We start from the raw sequence: 21,380 nt of genomic DNA on the forward strand, positions 1-21,380 counted from the left end.
CTGACATATTATTTGAAGTATGTCTTAATTCTAAATTTGATTAAAATTACAAACATCCCATCTTCTCTGCCAATCAACATATTTCATCCCCTTGCCCTGAACTTTTCCATGAACTCTTCAGCAAAATAGGTCATGGTATTAGTGTCCATCTAAACTAAAGAAGGCCCCCAGATTGTGAAAAGACTTTTATTTGCTTTTCACAGAACACAAATAAAAATTCAGGTTCATCAGTGAATGATGAATGTTTTTCACGATGTTTTGTTTGATAGAAATCTGAAATGTAGAATTTACTTTACAAAAATCATATTATATTTCCTTTTAAACAATGAAGTTTCATTTTACTTTGGGAAATAATTGAAAATATGTAAATTATTAGAATTTAAAACTGCTAATATTAGTCTAACAAAGCAGGGAACCAATACTAAAAATTAAGCAAAAATTCCTATGATTATACTTGAGCAGTCCAGAAGCAATGAAAATTATTTCAAGAAATCAAAAATTTGGTGTTGGTACAGTTTAAAAGAAATAATAAACATTTATTCATGTAATTTCATATGAATTCTTCCCTTATTTACACGCAAGTAAACGTGAAATTATTTGGGGTATTAAACAGGTGTAAATGCCAAATGGAATAAATAAGATAGGCCCTGAAGAGACTGCAAGCAACAATGCAGTATGATAAAAATGTATAGAGACTGGGTGAAAGGTTAAGACTCTGGCACTGCACCTCAGCACAAAATTCAGTTGATAGGTTGACAGTTTACAATGCAAACCATTTTCTTCCATTTGGCAGAGAGAATGCCTCTTAATCACCAGTGCTCTATAGTCATCTTCCCCATTTCTCTCAAATTTTGCTCTTGAACTTATGTTCGGTGGATCTGGAATGATAATGGTTGGAAGACTGTCTGTCTCGCTCTGGATTGGGATGAATTTCTCCATTCTGCACAGCTGACAATCAGTTTTGGTTTGGGGTTTTTTACATTGGGTTCAGATATTTAATTATAAATTAAACAAATTCTTACTGCAATCTACAGGTTAGTGGGGATACAGATCTCAATGTTTTGCATTTCTTGAAGAATTTTTCATTTTAACACTCCTGCTTAGTGCAAATAAAGGAATGAAGACAAAGGTTCTACAGGCCTAGATCCTAATCTGTTGTTATGTGAAAGGTATGGACAAAACTTTCTTACAACTTCTGGTTCTCTGTACACATAAGGATGTCTCAAAATTTACCCTGGATTTGTCTTCCAGGATACTGTTGGGGAGGAGTTAGGACAAGTTCAACTACTGATTAAACATAGTTGTACTTTTCACATTTAATTTACATTGTTTTGGCTGTACCTTATTGTTTCCATGTTCTTTTATTCAAATACAATTTTAAGCCATATTTGGAAAGTTTTTTTCCAGTCTAGAAAGTAGCATTGTTCTTTTTTTTTTATTATAGAATTGCTGACTTCTTTACCATGATTATGTTCCCACTGCTGTAGATATCATAAAAATATCCAGAAAGATACCATTTCATATCCAGGCATTTTATAGCCTAAGGACCTAATGCAGAAGTCTATGGCGGAAGCTGTATCTCTCTCTTTAAATTCAAGTGGATTCTGGGTAAGGCATCAGAGTCTGCGTCCCCCCAAAAGACAGTACTAATACCTAACTAACTAATACAGTACCATCTTACTCTATGCTGCCCTAAACAAAAATACAATATGAAACATAGTTGTTCAAAAGAAACTGTAATAAAAAGGTGATAAATAGGGCATTTTATATATATATATATGTAGTAGATACTATCATTTCATAAAATCAGTTCTCCTTAACAGTGGAGGCTATATATAAAGGGTTTAGTCATCTCTGTTTTGTCTGTTTAGCAGCACATTATAATGGGTGTTTAGTGGTTATCTAAACAATTCAATTTGTATAATTAATCTTATGCTTAAGTAAATTTTGAATTATAACTTTTTAACTGTTAAAAAAATCCCAAACAAACTATTCTTAAAAAAATATTCCCCCTGGTGATTTTTCTACCCTGACTTGGTTCTATGTTTTTATATATACGTGTGTATGTGTGTGTGTGTATAAACATATTATCACTTTTGGCTGTCAGTTTACAACTTCTAGTTAAGTTGTCATCTCTCACTCCATAAAGCCTATTGGTTGCTCCCAGAAATCAAGCATCTGGTCAATCCATCGTGGTGGAAAATGTCTTTGCACCAGTAACATCATCAAGCCAAAGTATACCACAAAGGTTTCTCATATTTCTTTAACAAACTACCAAAGTTAATAGACAGGATAGTGAAGCCTAAGACCAGGAAAGAAAATTAAAGCCTGACAACATACATTTGCTATGGTTACTGTGCCATCAATAAGACTCCATATATGTTGTCTGGAAAAACATATTTATCAAAATCTCTTGAGGGAAGTGGAAGCTCTTGAGGGAATACTATATGTACCTTTGCTTCCGGTGCCAAAGGAAGTAGTAGTTTGCTAAGTGAGAAATCTAAAGGAGGAAAAGACACGGCATATTAAAGGTGGGATCTTACCATTAAATTCCTGTATAAAAAACACTAAAGACTTCAATGCCATTGAGTGGCTAGAAGGGAGACTTCAATATTGTGAAGGGTTCCAAAATAGCTCAGAAATGGACATACTTCAGATTTTGAAAAGGTACCCACAACAGGAAAGGGCTGTAAGAATCTGTAATAATAATTTCAATCTAAATTTTCCATAGTAAAATAATAAAATTAATTTTCTGCCAGAAACCCTTAAAGCAAAATATAATCTAGGTTTTACTGGCATCCTTCTCAAAGACCAGGTTTTTGTAATTCTAATTTTCAGGATATGATCAAGCTATTTTCTAAGTATTCAATTCTATTTTGATATGTGATGATTTGAGAGGAAACTTCTATAGCTTACCACAAATCTCTGTTGTATATCTTGAGATCTTCAACCTCTGTTATAAGATCGATAAGCTCATAACATATGATGAGATACGTATTTCTGCATATTTTTATGAAGATCAAAATTCCAGTAGAAATGCATTGAAATAATAACATACAATACAGTAATTACAGGAAAATTTGTAATAAAATGTATTAACTTAAAGTTCATAGACGAGATGCATTTTTTCTGAAAAATAAAATGCGACAACTTTTATTTTTATGTGTTGATCAGAAAAAGCCCTATATTATTTAGAATGCTGCTTAGAATTGAAACATTTCCAAATCAGTCAATAATTAGAATGGTACGAATCCATCATTTCACTGATACTTACTCCTTGTAGAAAAGATGTCCTATTTTAAACGTATTCACACACGTTCTTGTCAATTGGAGCCTGTCTTGGTAAATTACTTAATTTTGTGAATCACATGATATCTAAATGTTATTAAACAAAAAAATCTTTATCTCTTCATTTAAATACAGACCTGAAATGCAGCATTAAGAACACTAAACATGGATTACTTTTTCTAGTGGCTTCCTTGTCACAGCGCATTAATAAGACATAAAATCTTATTCATTACGTTTAGTTTTATTTTTGGCATACAGTACTGGAAACTGGAAATTTATATCCTACAAATATACCTCTAAATGAAAGAGTACAGGTATTTTGGGTAAGTTGTAAAAAAGCGAACATTTATGTACTAATTGTTTCCATATCTAGTGTTCTTTTACTATAGTGATCCACAGAATGAGAGCTGGAGGTAGGTCATAAACAATGCTCTGCACCCAGGTAATAAGATGTATTAATCAGATGAAGCGCCTATGTGATCAGTGCAGTGGACCATGCTCCATGCAAGGAATCCTTGTCAGTATGACTTACAAAAAATATGTGAGCATGGCTTATCAACAACAGCATTTTGGCCAAAATGCTGTCTTTAGGAAGTGATTCAGTTTAAGATCAGCACAGCTAAATTAGGTGTTTACTTGTAAATTACCTATACGTGAGCTAGACATCTTAGTTCCCATTATAGTCAGTGGAGCTCTAGTAAGTACAGTCATATATCTGTATAAATGCTTAGCTTCACTGCTCTGAAGGCTTCAGCAGAAATCACCAATGTTACTCTCAGCAGTACAGTGAGTTTAGACCTGAGCACAATTGGTTCTGGATTGCAGTCTAAGTCCACAATTGATTGACAACTCCTTTGTCTCCAATTTAGTAACTCTGAAGCAAGATCAAGGTAAATGGCAAACACAGAAACTAAAAAATTACTGCATGGAAGATGAAGTTTAGAAGAAGCCATGTTTTCCACAATAGCATGACTGATAAAATGCACAAACTTTTTATGAAGGAGTGACAGCCAATTGATTATTTTATTGGGCAGGGTTGCAAATGTCACTGAAATTCAATTCAATAGAAAGAAATTAGTATCAGTTTAAGAAATTGGTAACTAATGAAGAAAAAATGAAGCAGTACATTGGAGACACCTGAAACCCAAATGCAAAGAGGTGTGGGGGTTCAATAAAAGCTAACAGGAGAAACACTAGGTATTAAAAAGAATAAATAAGAACTTCCAATATATTTTAAAATTCAGTAACTGCTAAATATATAAGTATCTGCAAACAAACACTGAAGTACGTGGTCTCCAATATATTTCCAATGAATAATCAACTAAATATGACCATTGATCATCACCATATGTAAATTACATGGAAGAACAACATACTACTGAGCATTAACCCTTTGGCACAGTTCTGTAACACACTAGTTCCACAATAGTCCCCCAAAAATGTGTTTTAAATGCTTGAGACTTGATACTTTTTTGTTTGCTAAACTTCTGTTGGAATGGCACCTTATAACTCATGTCACATGTATTTATTATAAATATTGAATTAAATTAAAAGAAGCAATGGCTTTCAATTTTTATCCCCGATCATCCAATTTGACAACTTATGTTTGAATCCTTACTCATTTAATCCAAATTTCAATTCAAATCTTAATTTGTCAGAAAGATGAGAAGGTGAATAAATCCAAATAAACCAAGACATCAACATCACTGGGAATTATATTTTATCCAGGTATTTATACCACTTGAAGCAATGAAAGTATATGCAAGATGATACAATTCTGACAGACTTTGCGATTTACACAGTACTTGAAATACAGATTTCCACACAGGTGCTGATCTTGCAAATATTTATGTGTAACTACACATGTGAAAAGTCTCTCTGATTTCCATGGGATAACTTATACATATTTGCAGGGTTGGGGCTTTACAGTATATCACTGATCTTCCATTCCCATGCAAAAAGGATTTGCTACTGACATTTGACCTTGTTATCTATGCGTTAAGGACTCAAATGCAGCAATCAGTATGTTTATACTGACAAGTCATACTACTCTATGCTCTCTTCCCAGTCTTGGGCTAGAGAAAGAAAATATAAAATACGTACTATCTATCTCTGTGTCTTTATACATCTCTAAAACCTCTCTTCAACATCCTGTAGCTTTTTAAAAATGTATACATTGTTCATTCATACTATGTATAAATAAAAAAATATAAGCAAAAAAAGTACTACGGAATGTTATACAGAGAATTTATGAATGTTTTTAACATCAGTTCTGATTTTTGAGATATGGAATTCTACACTATTAACTGTCATTTTCCAGTTCTATTAAACTTGTAAACAGGGGTGTAAAAGGCCTATTTTCTTGTATTGGTAGCTTTTCTACTTATAGCAGTGACTTCTTCCTGTTATACTTACCCTTTTAATGGACACACAATATGTTACTCTGTGCCCAAGCTCACCTACTCTTTCTTTTCTCAAAAGACAAGACACATCTGCCACCTGCTCTAGTCTGTGTCCCAGCAACAACTGTCGAGCAGCAAAAAGATTGATTATCAGTCAAAAACCATTCAACAACACCAGATTTTGGTAGGTTAAGCTTGCTGATCCAGCAAGAGATGGTGTGAAATTTTCAGTAATGTGTGCCAACATTTTGGTGCTAAAAGAACAGCAGTGCATGTCACAATGAAACACAGCCAAAGATATGCAGACAAAGCACAGAAGTTTTTGTTTTGAACTTGGCTTGCAAGAGGAAAATGAGAGAAAGAAAAAAAGACTCGCTTAATGAATTTGAAAATCTATCATAACACTCAAGTCATACACATGGAGAAACTATAATAAGAGTACCAGTGAAGACTTTGTAACAAATTATAGCAGTACTCATATAAAAATACTGCAATAATAGGATCATTTCAATGATTCATACAGTACCAATAGCAGTTTTATCATACACTTTTGCAAGAATAAATACAAATATCTGCCTTTTACTGAAGATATAGGCCATTCATTATAGCCATTCCAGTGAATGGATCACCTGTATCATACTCAGAATAATTTTTATGTTATAAACAACAGCTGATCACATAGAAAATTGATTATGTAAGACACAGGCTTACTAACATAAGTTTCATTCATGAATACCACCATGAATATGTAAACACACCTTTAATTACAGGACTTATATCATAAAGGCTCTACTATTAGATTAGTAGAGCCTTTAATATTAGATTAGATTTTTATGTGTCTACAGAGAGCTATGTAGTAGTCATTTTCTTAGGCAAATAGCCAGTACCGAGTACTATACAGATATCTTCTTCAAATGTATTTGTACTAACTAATATCAATCTGTAAAAGAATTAGTGAAAGATAATTTGTATTTTTTAAAATTCAGAATGAAATATATAACACTAAAGTATGTCTCCTAATACTTCCCAAGATAACAAATGCTATTTAAAAACTATGTAGAAAAATAAAACCCAAGGCTTGTTTCTAAAGGAAGTACATAAGAAAAAAAATGTCCCAAAGTGCAAAGAAATATATACATAAAACATATACAACATATATATAAAATATCCACACTAGTTGAATGATTTGTCTTTTGTTTTTCTTCTCTGCTACCCCTAACTTTTTAAAAAACTTATCACATTTTACCACTACAAGATTATACAAATTGGAATGTTCACATGTTCCAAATGTTTCAAATGTTAAACAATTTCTTATTTGCATTTCTCATTGGAATTGTACACTGGAATTGTAGATTCCTACCTACACATGCACTATCCTAATAATAATTTTGCTTTTTATTATACATTAGCTTATATCAATTAGAAGTTCTTTATCACAAATGCCGGTTGAATTAATAGTTTAATAAAATACCCAACTGGTATCTTGAATTTGATACTGTATCCTACTTAAGCTAATGTTATAAAATGTTACTACAAATTTACTGCAGAAATCTCACAATGTGCTTCATTATCTTAAAATATGACAGGCGAGAAAAATATTTACATTCACATTTAAACTGTAAAGGATTCAGAAATAGTTTTCCCCCCTTGTAAAAAATAAAACATAATTACCACATTGGTAAAGGAATGAAAAGGAAAGAAGAAAAATTTTAATAATGGTCTTACCAAACAATCTAAAATTAATAAAGCATAGTAAAGTAGATATTCCATATTGCTGTATTAAACTTTCAAAAATTTTTAAACAATGACATTAATGAATCCAATCTTACATTCTGGGCTATTTTTGCTAGTGGAATAAACCTCATTAATTATGTCTGTTTGATGTCAATGAAACTAAACAGTAAATTCAATAATCTCTTTACATTTTCACCATTTAACCTCCTGCAGGCTCCCTAATGTCTATTCAGATCTATATTAAATTAAGTACCAATGCTAATGAAGGGCAATAAACGTGGCTGTCAGTAGATTTTTCTTTCATTAAGCACATTATCCTCTTACTGAGCTGTAAATGAGTAAACATTAGTTTTGTTAAACCATGCAAAAAGACAGGACGAAAATAATTTTTAATTGTACCCCTTAAGCCATTTGCTGGGGGTTCTCAGTTTTGTTTTTGTTTTTTTTACCTTTTATTTTTTTGAATGGATATAAAAAGGTCTCTGCAGTTGAAATATAAACGTCGGCATCACAGGGTACGTCTTTAGGTTCTAGTGCTTCAGTGCCGTCTGCCAAGAACACTCATCGTGCAGCCATGTTCAGATTCAGCTTTTCAGAGCACTCTTCCAGCAGCTAAATGAATGCAAGAGGTAAGGAATACTGATTACAAACATATTTATTTTATGTTCAATACTTAGTCAGAAAAAAAAATCGGAAATAAAAATCCACTCTCAACTAATTTACCAATCATAGGAACTGCACTACAAGTCACTTAGTATTTTAGTGATTATTACTAGAAATCATAGGATAACAAGATGAGAAAAACACATAACCTTAAAGAGATTGGTTTAAAAGTATTGTGCTCTTGCCTTTTAATGTCAAATAATATTGTATGTTATGCTGGAACTTATTTCACTTAGCGTTTATAAGAATTTTTAACAAGTCACAAATTTTAGGAATAGTGTACAAAGGAAGAAAAGTTTCAAGTAAGCTTATTTTAAAGGAAAAAATGATTTACGTTAGGGTTTGAAGCAAAAGCTACAAATAAACTTTATGCATGCAATAAAATTTCTATTAGAGGTTACTGGCTTAATTAAGGACACAGAAACTTTAGCAAAGATCTTTCTTGTGCCATTTTTGTAAGCTATGACTGATTACATTTGGCTGCTGTTTAGTAACTTTGGATACTTCAAATGCCCTCTGGACATGCCAGAGTTCTGAAACACAGAGCACAATTAATTCTGTTGAAAAAAATCCAGTTTAGGATATTAAAGAAACAATCCAAGATATTTGTCTTTTCTTTTTTTTTCACTTGTTTTTTAGAACTTTTATTATAATTGTGTGAAAAGACAATCTGAACATATGGTCATTAAAATTCTTCACAGTATAAGAATCTAGTTCACAGTATCTAAGTTATAAATATAGAAAATACAGATAATTTGGACTGCTACAAGCAAAATAGACTTAATCTATCCCAAATTGAGTTTATTCAGAACTTCTAGAACACTTGGAAAGCAGTTGCTTAATTCCAATATGAAGTCCTTTTATGCAATATTTTAAGAATTTCATAAGAAAATAAATCACCTAATTTTAAAAGTATTTCTCAAAATCTATCAGCACAATTAAATATAGAAAAAAATGTTGTTGATTCTGAGAAAACTTGTAATTAAAGAGTGCTTTCAGCACTTACTATGTAGATTATTGCTTCTAGTTTAAAAAGTAAGAACTGACGACTGTCTTTTCTCAGGCAAAATTTCAATCAAATTGACAGCAATTATGCCTGTACAGTGACTGCAGAGTGGGGCTTATTGTTAATTGTTTCTGTTTCCCAGATAGCAAAATATATTCAATGCAGCTGCCAGAATAAAATTCAATAAACGAATACTCAATTAAAAAAACATCATAATACTATTTTTAAATGCTCATACCGCAGACAACTTCTGAATAACACCACAGTAAGACTATTTTTAAAAAGAAAAAAAAAGGGAGGGAAGCAGATTTATAACAAAATGTCATACTTCAGCAAGAACATTTGTGACATACGGTCTCCGTCCTTCCTAGTCTGCAACAAGAGGTTCCCATGCAGAACTCAAAACTGCTTTGAGGCCTAAGATTTGAATTTCTCTCCCATGAAAAACCTTGGAAATTTTTGCATTCATTTCAGTTAGCACTGAACTGATACTTCAGTTAAACCATAATGGTATGTAGGTAATCTCACATATTTTACAGTTTCCACATTTCTTGAAGGACAAAATAACCACATAAGAATCCTGTTTTTTTTGTATTTTTTTTAACATTTCTAAAGCAAGTCATGCTATTAAATCAGCGTAGCTACTTTGGTGTTGAGTACTAAACCATATAAATAAGAAAACCAGAAAGTGGGCCCCTAAAAAAGTAACTATATATTTTCTTTTTGGTTTTAGAGTTTAAGACTTTAAACTCTTTTAGAGTTTAAGAATACACCAGGGGACAAGTATATTAAAATACATGTCTTATCATACAAAATTAGCAATTACAAATACTTTAATGGTTTTGGATAAAGCATTTTCAGAAAACATTTACAAAAAAGAAATTTAAGAGCCATTTGTATCTATTTGAGGTCACATTTGGACACAAATGAGGGGATACCATGATAACTATAATCATCTAGATTTGTCTCAGTTTACAACAATTTACATACTCAAAACAGAAGACACTAACAACAAAAGGCTTTTGATGAGGAGATCTACATTAAACACACTAAAACACACTTTTGTTCACCAGGTCTTCACTTTAATCACCTTTATGGTACATTGCAAATCCAACTGTCCTCTTGGATTTTCCAGACAGGAAGAATCAATTCATTTTGGATTAATTATGCAGAATCACATTCTTCTTTACAGAGGGTAAACTTGATGGATATTACCTATCTATTGTTAAGTATATTAAAAATTTGTAAAGCAAACTAGGATGCCTGGTTTATTGTAATTTTATTTGTCTTTCAGAAATGTTTGATGAAATCAATACAGTTTTAAAAAGGATATACTCTGAGAAATTTTTAGGTCAAGAAATCTTAATAAATATTAGCAAGATCTGTTTTAGAATATCAACTGAATCACCATTACAAGGTGACTGAACTGCAGTAGTCATGATTAAAAGCAACAGAGAAGAGTTTTGATTACCTTAGTTGACCTGAAGGAACACTTTCAGCTCTGTTTCTCTTGTATGGCAATATAGGACAGAAAATGTCTGTACTGCTTGATTTGTAGCTGTCTATGTCTGATACTCCATCACAGCTCTGAACTGATTTTGTTTGATGTGTAGAACAATCTTGAAGTTTTGACCTTCTTGATACCATTGCTGATTGCAGGCAAATGTTATGGGCAAACAGTTGTCTAGAGCTTTGCTTCCCTTCAATATTTTTAACACCTATTTTTGCATAGGGAGGGAGATATTTTCTGAAACAGAAATATGATAAATATAGTTAAAATTTTATCTTTGTGCTCTGGTCTTTCATCTACTTGAAATTAGTACTGATTGACTGTAAGGAGTTCAGAAAAGCCTACAACAACTTAATTAAAGTTGGAAAACACCTTATGAAACTGTGTTAATAGTTTCATCCTGATTCTTATTTCTGCAAACTATAAAATTATTTCAGAATTCAGCTGAATTAATCTTTGCACAAGTTAGGATCGGAATGGGAACTGTATAAAGTGCTGTAGGACAGGATTATGGTGAAGTACAGTAGGTATTTCAGCTATACTATATTGCAATAGCACTGAGTCTGTGCTAGTCTTCCTTCATACAAAATGAACAGTAAATTATCTCATAAAGCTAAAAAAAAAAGGTTTTATTTGCACAAAAACATTAAAAACAATGAGAACAAAAGCCTCCAACTGTCAATTTGAGGCTACTATTAATGGCACAAAATTACTTTATATTGTAGGCCAAAAGTCTAGATGGAATATTCACCCATATGAAGATCACACCATCTAATTTTATGCAGTTTTTGGAAGATCCAGATCAGCACTAGTATAACTATGCCAACAGCAGTATCAAAGATCAAGAAGAACCAAGAAAGGAATCGGATTACATCAAGCCCTCATTCTTCTTTCATATTCAAATAATTCTTAAGTGTCAGAATATGGCCATTATAAATTACAAAAATGATGTCACAACAAATGTGAACTTCAAAATTTGTCCACATGGATAGCAGTATGTTTACCTAGGAAATCCTTAAACTAATATACTATCACAGGAGTACTAAATATTGAAGCACAATCAAAGAAAACGCTTTTTAGTATTATGAGCCTGAACACATTATGCCGAGTTTTGAATTCTGACTAGTGACAGCAAGAGGACATTACTTTTTGTAAATACTCTTTTTCTTAAAAGACCGTTTTGTTACCCACTTCAAGAGCAGAAAATAACTACAAAACCAAAACCAAATTTCTTTAAACAATAAAAATCTATTAATTGCCATTATTAATTCTGTAGATAACTTCCTTCTTCAGCAGATAGCATCCTTACTTACTCCTCATGAACTATTTTGATGGAATATTAACAGTACTGTTAGTATTAACTAGGAATTGCCTTGTTTACATGACAAGTAAACCATTATGTAAGTGGTCTGGTGTAGCAAAGGGCTACTACTTTTCAACAATGTATACTACCTACAAAACTTCCTGTCACCAAATTACACTATACAAGGAAAATACCTACAGGACTACTACTATTATTGTTCCCTAGTCCTCGTCCAGCTTTTTCTTAAAATTTCCCACCATCATAACAACTATTTATACGTACAGTGTATGTAAACCTTAGGGTATTTGTGCATACACTCCAATTCCTTAACAGAGGTGGTTTCAAACAGAAAATGCAAGCATGCAATTACCAAGAGTAATCTTACTCTTGCACTGCTGAGCTGTTTTATACTTTGAGAAAACTCAAATTTAGACATAACCCTGGTGGCCCATCCTTCTGGAGATTAAACGCCATAAAATGAAGGTCCTAATATGTGGAAACCTCATGAAAGAGCCAATGTGAAATGGCATTCACTAGTCAGGAAAAACAGCTTGGTACTCCATATAAAAGCAAAATTTCTTCTTAGTCAATGGTAAATTTTGCTAGTTGCTAACACTGAGATTTTGTGATCCTATTTTTACGGCACAAGTAAAGATGCCCAGATAGAGATACAGAAAGAAAAGAGTTTGAAACCAGAAATTTAAACAGGAAAAGAAAAGAAAAAACCTAAAAACCTAAAGAGCTCTAACAACTTTTTTCCTATTTAAAAGCAATTAACCTGCTGTTTATTCATGGCCAAAGCACTGACATGTTTTGTAATTATTACAAAAAGAACTTTTACTTTCAGTTAGTTCTACATGCTGCAACTGTTTAGCTACGTCAGAGCAAAATTTTTATTCTATTGCTCTAGTTCAATTTTCTAATTTTTCATTATTGTCTAACTAAAGCACATTTCTCCATATTTCTTCTTCAAATAGAAAACAACAGTATACTAAAGAAAAGTAAATAGTCCATACAGTTTTCTAAGACATAAATCTGCACATGGCTAATATTTTTTTCCATAAGTTAAAAATATAGTTACTTTAACAGACATTGGTTCAGTAACAGCTATACAGGTCAAAGTTATCACACAGTTTTGGATGTGAATTCAACAGCAGGATAATGACAGTTGCCAAGGATTTGTACTTGCTGTCGCTTACTACTAGTGTTGCCTGTCAAATTGTCTCTTTTTCTTATACAGAAGCCATGGAATTTTTTATGGATAGCAATTACTTACAATATACAATGAAGTACATCAGATGTAACAACCACCCTTTAGCCCTTCATTATTTGGTCGTCTCTTTGTTACATCTAGTCATCCATTTTCACCTAAATTATTTATTTATACTGCATATTTGACAAGCATGTATTCTTTGCTCTATTTTTTTCAGTAGTTGTTCAAAAGATATAGTGATTTATTTTAATATTCTCCTATTTGAAATTTACATATTTAAATGTACCTTTTTATTTTTGTACTTGCACTTCATGTTGGATTTCTCAAGAAAAGCATTATCTGCACGGCGAAGGTATTTTATTTATCTACCAAAGGTATTAAAAATTAAAATAATGGCAATATCAGATCTTAACCACAATGGAGGGGTTAAGCAAATTGTATATTTAGTCATTATTTGTTTGCATCGTTGAAGTATTTTTCTCCAGCTATCATATTATATATTTCATATTTGTGTGCACTTTCGTTATTGTTGCACTACATGCACGTACGTTCCAGATAACCCTATTAATGTATCTTTATATTGATAGATGAAAACATGATGTTTCATGTATTATGGTCCTGAAACACTTTCTGGTACAGGCCTGCATTAACATCATCATAAGACTTGTGAAAATTCTAAATTTAATTTTATTATACAGGAAACCCACAGTATACATCATTTACATGATAAAAACCAAAGCCTAATAGTTTAGTAAATTGAATATGTTTGGGAAACTGCCTTCATAATAATGCACCCAACAAAGAGCAGATTTACACACATAATCTGTATCACTTTGGGAAGGACCTTCTTCAACAAATAATGCTGCAAACCTCACACCTGCCAAGTAAACTAAACTGTTCTCAACTCATACAGCAGTTGGAAAGAAAAAGTGATGATCATTTTCCTGTTATTAGGAAAGCCAAATCTTCCCCTTTTCTCCTAATACTCTTTCCAATTACAGTCTATCACAAAATTACAATCTATTCTAAATGAGTACACTCTGAGTAATAACCTAACAAGTGCAGGCTGTGTGTGAAACTCATGTCCCACTAAAATTGTTGGGAATTTTGCCAAAGGTTTCAATGAAAATTTTATCCTGGATCTCTGAGTCGATGAATAGAAAGAAACTGCTTCTCCTTTCTCTGTCACTTCCCCACTGAAACCCTGGCATCCCACAGACCTCTGGCCATGAAAGATTTTTCTCCCGTACCCCAAAGAGAAGAAAAGAAACTATACTGCTCAGTTAGGCAACTGGTGCCTAATGCAGAAGAAAATGTTTAAACAATCCTTTTTTAATATCACAATAATCTGACAGCATTTGCTATCTCATTTTTCTTAGCCAAGAAACTAGACAGCACCCAATACGCCTCTTCTGTCTCATGCCGAATGCCAGAGAAATGGGATTTTCTTTCGGTGCCTGGAACAGACAAAACCTACTCAATGCCTGAGGAATGAAGCTGCCACACTTCAGAAAAGAAATCAGCCCCAAAAATGAGAACATCCATTTCCTTGACCAAAATAAGCGCTCACAAAGAAATTGTTAATTGAGTCATCATAGCACAGTTTTACTAGTTAGGTAGATAACAAGGTAAATAAAAAGCTGCAAAAGTTTGAAACTTAGGTGTCACTTATACTTGCAGAGTTAAAGTGGCTACCATCTGCTCCCATGGCTTTCTGTGAAGCAGAGAAAAAAGGGTAGCAGCACCTTGGGATCTTAAATGGCTGGAAGGGCCCTGATTGCATCCCCCTCCTGGGGATCTGGCTGCTGGGCTCAGGGCCAGCTTAGAGATAGCGCAGCTGAGGGCTGCCCCTCCCCTCCGGTGACTGTGGGGAGCTGCCAGACAGCTCTGCAGGGCGGCCTCAGCCAAGGCTGGCCCCCTTCTGTGGGAGCTGCCTTTCAGCCGAAGCTCTAGTGCTCGGCCCTGCCTGAGGTGCGGCCCCACCCGCGTGGCAGCCATGCCTGTACCCACGCCTGGCCACAGGCCCCGCTGATCTGCACCCAGGCCCGGCCCACGGGCTGACTTTCCCGGCTGGGCCTGGCGACCGCTGGCTGTGTCTGACCCTGACACCAGACCTGGTCCTGACCGCGGCTTACTGCCTCGTGTTCCTGGCTCGACCTTGGCCCTGCCTCGTCACCCCGGGCTTGCCTGATGACCCGGGCTCTGGCTGTCGCCGGCTGCCACCCCAGCTGGGCCCTGCCTGGCAAAGCCCTTGCCCCGCGGCCTGGCTGTCAGGCCCGGCCCCCAGCTCCCCGACCCGCAGGGAGCAGCCGACCCTCGCTGCGCTCTGGCGAGGGCTTTCAGGACACGGTGGGATCTCTTCCCTTCGATAAGTACATGCAGTATCTTGTCATTTGTAATCATTCTTATACTTTCTTTGGTACAAAAATATCATCAACCCTCCTGACTGAAATCAATTATTAACACTATGACTCGGCGTTCCAGTTTGCCGTCTGACTGAAGAAGAAGAACTGGTATCTAAAGAGCCGAAGAAACGTGAGAAGACAAAGAAAATTATTTTACAGATTCCAGGACCACTAAGTCAGCTGCAGATGGATCCAGAGTGAAGGATTCTCAAACACTGAAAGGACTAAAATTTTAAATAAAGACAAAAGTTGAAAATCAACCTATCTGTAGGGTTTTGAGATATTTTCCCCCTTAGTTGAGTGAAACTCAGAGTATACTATACAGAGAAAACAAAAATATTTTAAATGTTTTACTTCTCTTCATCTTTAGTCTGAGGCTGATGCTAACAAAATACTCAATTATATTTTTACAACTTACCACACGGCAGCAAATTAAACATCTTTGACAAATGACATGAGTGAAAAGTTGCCATGGCTTTACTCACACATTTTTTGCTAATGTAGGTTGTGCATCCATGTGGCATGAAGACATTTGCAAAGTTAAGAGCTCATCATATTTTTGAGATGATGCACATGCCATATGGCATTTTTCCTGAGCACTTATTAGACTTCTGTTGCCTGCCATTTCCTGTTTAGAAGTACAAAAGATTGTAACTCAAATGAAAGCATAAGCTTTTTGTTAATAGTTAAGACTGATGATTAAATAGCGATTAGAAAATTGAACCAATCTTGTATCATAATTTTCTCTACAGCTTGTGAGAACATGGTGGGTTTTAGACAGAGTTTCATTTGCATACATGTATACTTTGCATATTGCTCCTTTCTGGAGTAGCAAGATTTGGAATTGAAAGGGAAATTTGGAGGCTATAAATAGAGAAAGAAAATACATTCTCTGTGGAGTTAGATTAATCTGATTACCTGTATATATAATAAAATCAGAAATACCTGAAATAAAGTCATACAGATTTTTCATAAAACCACCTCTTCTCTTCTTCTCTTCTCCGTGCTGCTCTCTATCTCCTCTACCCCTATTAGAACGGAACAACTATTGCATTTCAGAAGTTGTTTCTACAAAGACATCACCAAGAACTCAGGAGCTTTGTAATTATTTTATTTCTTTTAACAGGAAGGGTTCTTTTTTTTAATTTAGGAAAAACAACTGTGTGATATACCTTGAGATAAAATGACCTGAATCTGGGTCAGAATTTACATAAACCTAAAATAGATCACTGGCTTTTGGACATATATACAGTCTAATATTTTACCTGTCATAGACTGAGACAGACTGGTGGTCAGTTGAGAAACCCTTAAATTATACTTTCTTATGCATGAGATCTGCCATCTGATGTGCAAGTTACCTGTGAGAAGGAATCTTTCACTGTTACTGCAAAAGCTCTGCTGAGAAAAACTTGCAAAGTAAGCTCTTAAAGTGACTGCTTGCTTTAATATTGTATAAAGATCAACATTTGAATATATGTTTTATTTTAATGAAAAGAAACAATGTACAATTTACACAGCCAGCTGTACTGTTTTTCAGACAACAGTTTATGGATTGATACCTGTAACAGCTTAGCAATCACAGTTACCAGCAAAACTAACAGTAGCAGTAAACGCTAAAGCAAATCTGAAGCTGGCCTTTACAGTTTAAGAGCCGATTCCTGCAAATACTGACACAGTTGTTTACTATAAAGCATGTCGATATGTCTATTACTTCAGTGCAAATAGAAGTATATATGCCTCTTTGCAGGATTGAGGCCCTGTTGTGCATTTCTTAAACAAATGTTTGTATTTGAAGTATATATTATCATTTTCACAGTCTACAAAATGCAGAGATACCACCGGGTCCTACAGATCACCACGACAAACTTTAAACATCCCATTCACTGAAAACAGCTACAAAACCTTTTAATCATACAAACCGATCCATTTGACCAGTTATGCAAAACAGGTTGCTTTTCATTGCCCTCCCAAATTCCTTGAATTACTCTTTCTTCTAGATCTTTTGTTAAATAGATTTACTAATTTTTTTGGTGATGGGATTTTATTTAACAATATGTGTGCACAGTGTCTAGCACAGTGGGCCCTGAACTTGCCTGAAATATCAATGGACAACAACCCCCCCCCCTCCCCAAACCAAGATTAAGGTAACAATAACATAATAATGTAGAACCAAGTAATTCTATGAACCAAAATAAGCCAATTTTATTGCTGAAATATAATTTTAATGTTAAACTAGATGAATCTCAGTACCAGTTACAGAAATCAGAAAGAAATGCAAATTTTATTCAGTAACTGGATTGATCTTCTGTGACTGACTACTATTCCTCTTTTATATATCTTAACCTTCAAACATTCATTGGTGATATGCATTATCTCAAAACAGCTTCATTTACCATGTGCTGACTTTTATAAATTTTACTCAGTGTAGCTCAGTGCAATTTGATGATAAAGTAATATGATCTAATGGCTCGGTGACATCACAATGGGCAGATTTGCTCCCCTCTTCCATCTTTTCCCCTTGTCCTGGACAAGTTCTCCAGCCACCTTCTCTGTGCTGGCACTGACGCATGACAAATCTGTTCCATGGAGCTAAATCAGCAGAAAATTAAAAATTTTTTGGCAGAATTAGACTTTTGCTCATTTATCTCCATGAATTATTGGTCACATGAATGGCAGTGCTGATGCAAGGTCAACAAGGGTACATGACTGAAGTGGGTGAAAAAGCGTGGCAGAAGAATTTTACCACTTTCAGTGGCAACTAGTCATTAGATAAGCATAGCTGTATCTTCAAACTACACCTTTCAGTGCAAACTGAAAAGACAACAGGAGTTTTGCTTAAGCTAAGACTGAAAAATATGTGTATTATAGGAATATATAATGAAATGGTACTTGAAGTACAGCAACTGTATTCTTTCCTGTAATGCTAAAAGGCATTTTACTACTTGTTGCCATACTTGGAAAGTACTTTAGTCTTTAAAAGAATCCACATAATGGAAAAACGTTAATCAAAAGTATGATAAATTATAAACTGTATCTCTAAAGAAAATAAGCAAAAAGCCAATTAGCCCAGTGCTCCTCTTCAACAAACATGTGGAAACATATCCAATTATCTTGGAAAAGGCCAATTAAAATAAAATGAATAATCTAAATACCAGAACGAAATGTTTCATTTTATAATTACCTTTCTCAAGTAGCTGGTTTTAACATAAACTGTGAAATACTGTCAATCTGTCATGTTTGCAAGTTTTATAGATGCCACAGTTGTTGCTCCGTTGCCTTTGTGTATATTGCAGTTTGCATTAGCAAGTAACCAATGTGACATTAAACATGTCTGTTTCTGATAAGGGTTTTCAAACATCTGAGTATTTGGTTTAAGTACCTCAGAATAAAGATCAAGGTATATCAACAAAAGGAGTCTTATTCAGTCTTTTCACTACAGGAATTTAAAAAAGAAGAAATATGACATAACATGGCTTTATAGACATGGTTAGCAGCATGTGACTATGCAGAATGTGAACATATGTACAAGAGGGACAGGAAGAAAAGAGGTCCTTCTGTTTGAAAAATCCACATGCAATCCAGGCATAACTGCAATTTTAATACTGAGAGAGTGGATGGGTATTAAAACTGTTCTGTGTTCTGTGACAGACATGAAAAAAGGAAAGCCATAAAATGCACTCTTCTGGAGTGGCAGAGGGACATTGAGAACAATGGGTATCACAGAGAAGTATTCCTTTCTTAGAATCTCACAATTCTTTATAAGTAATTCTACTGAGCCTACATGACAGAACTGGGATTGAAATGACAACATATGAAAACATTTACTATAAAATGTAGAGACATATAACTGGGAAAAAAAAAACAAGCTGATTTTTATGTATGTATAATTTAAACTTGAACAAAGTTGGACCTTGACTACATACAGCATAAATAAGATTCATTAAAATGACCATGAGGCCTCAGCAGCAAGGACATTGTGGTACCAGCCTAGTCATGATACCTTTTTCATTTGCAGGCAATCAGTATGGGAATGGGGCTTTTTATAGCATGACAATGTCTCAAAGGAAATCCCGTTATGATGAAAATGGGGATTAGAATATACGATACTGACAAAGTGTAACCAAATAATGTTAGTTTATTGATGAACAAGACCCTTAATTTCAAACAATAGTGTGCTAGTAACTACATATTGTTAGCCCAGGGAGTAATTTAATATATATATGAAAAATTCACATCTCGGAGGATTTAACACCTGAAGGATTTCTCTACACTAGTGCTGTTTCTTGTTATCTTTTCACTCCACCACTGGCCACTATCAGAGATAGAAGGCTAAGTACGTGTTTAACCCTGTTTGGCTGCTCTTAAGTTCTTGTGCTCATAGACCAGACCAAATTAAGACAGTAGCTTGTTGTGAGGCTTGCCAGCATGACAACACTCCACTCCCTATTCTTTCTTACTAACACAGCAATTTCAGAAGGTAAAATACCATGTTAATAATGCTAACTGATTTTTCAAAAGCAGTTTGTTTAAATTATCAGGCTTGCAAAGTCAAGCACTGAAAATCAAGATTAAAATAGAAATTTGCACATGCAGTTTTTATTTGACTTTAAGTACATGGATTCTGATAGATTTAGTGACATAATCATTTGGTTTTATGATTCCTCCAATTCACTCACTTCACTGAGCCAGAAATGTGCAGGGAAATGCAGGAAAAGAGAGAATTGTCTCATGGCTAAGGTCTGCTGCCCCCGATAAATTGGATATCATTCTTGTCTTTGTCTTAAAATGCTAAAGTGATATTGAATAAGTCGTATCAACCAAAATTTCCCAGGAAAAACACAAACACTAGCCACACTTTCTAGATACCTGATTTGGAGCACCTGTGATCTGTTTTTGTAGTTTTTCCACTAACTGTAAATGAAGTCTGCTCTGAACATAGGAGATGCATTATAAAGATAAGTACTGTAAGTTATAGGAGTTTCGTATTCCAAAACAGAACACCAAAATTGTTATTTTGACACTACAATCTTTGTGCCTCCTTTCTCCCTGTCTGAAAAGGAACTGATGATATCCTTTGAACTTTCAAGACCAATGATATGAGGGTCATGAAGACTTATTACTTAAAGAGTGGAACCAAGTAAGATTCTGTAACGTTTGTTTATTATGGATGTTTATTATTGATGACTGCATCTTCAGAACAAAATCTGAATGAAGGTCCATACTTTAAACAAACAAATCATATGAACACGCCTCATTTTTGGTAGAGGCAGAGGTCACCTGAGAATAAAAGCACAATGCAAGTAAGTGATATGTTACAATGCATATATACCAAGTGGATGAAAAAAGATGAGAATAGCTGGTTCTTGGTTCAGCCAAGTGCACGGCTTTTAATATTGTTTTAAGGTTCAAACATTAAGTAAATATTTATGGAAAAAAGTTGGACAGGTGTAGATATAACTCCAGGGTAAATGTGGCAGGCTACAGAAGAGAGATAAATAATTTGTCACAGGGCACGAGAGTAAATGCCATGCTGATCAGGGCTAGCAAAGTGAGGAAAGGTATGAGTACCTTTGTACCTTTGTCTTTCCCTCAGCTAATCTATGCCTGGTTTAGACTGATTGACACTGCACTTTAAAGACAAAAACTAAGTCATGAAATCTTTCAAATTATCATATTTGACTGAATTTTCATCCATTGATTTTACTCCACCTGCAGCACACTAGACAAGGTAATAATTTATGATAATTATATGAAAATATACAATTAATATTCATCATCTCTCATTTCTCATCACTTTAGATGATCAGTAATGCAGAGTAAAAATGCTGTCAGATTTCTAATTGCTTTGTAATGGGC

General features: G+C 34.2%; 1 protein-coding gene across 1 annotated transcript in view; it reads right to left on the minus strand.

Moving 5' to 3' along the window:
- The window catches only part of LOC140652806 (doublecortin domain-containing protein 1-like), a 38,328-nt gene that overhangs the window by 12,358 nt on the left and 4,590 nt on the right, over nucleotides 1-21,380 (minus strand). The window contains 4 exon segments of the mRNA XM_072864041.1: nucleotides 7,874-8,036; nucleotides 8,489-8,553; nucleotides 10,070-10,128; nucleotides 10,565-10,840. Coding sequence (XP_072720142.1) covers nucleotides 7,874-8,036; nucleotides 8,489-8,553; nucleotides 10,070-10,128; nucleotides 10,565-10,840 — 563 coding nt within the window.

Source organism: Ciconia boyciana, chromosome 6, assembly GCF_034638445.1.
Source record: "Ciconia boyciana chromosome 6, ASM3463844v1, whole genome shotgun sequence".
NCBI classification, from domain to species: Eukaryota; Metazoa; Chordata; class Aves; order Ciconiiformes; family Ciconiidae; genus Ciconia; species Ciconia boyciana.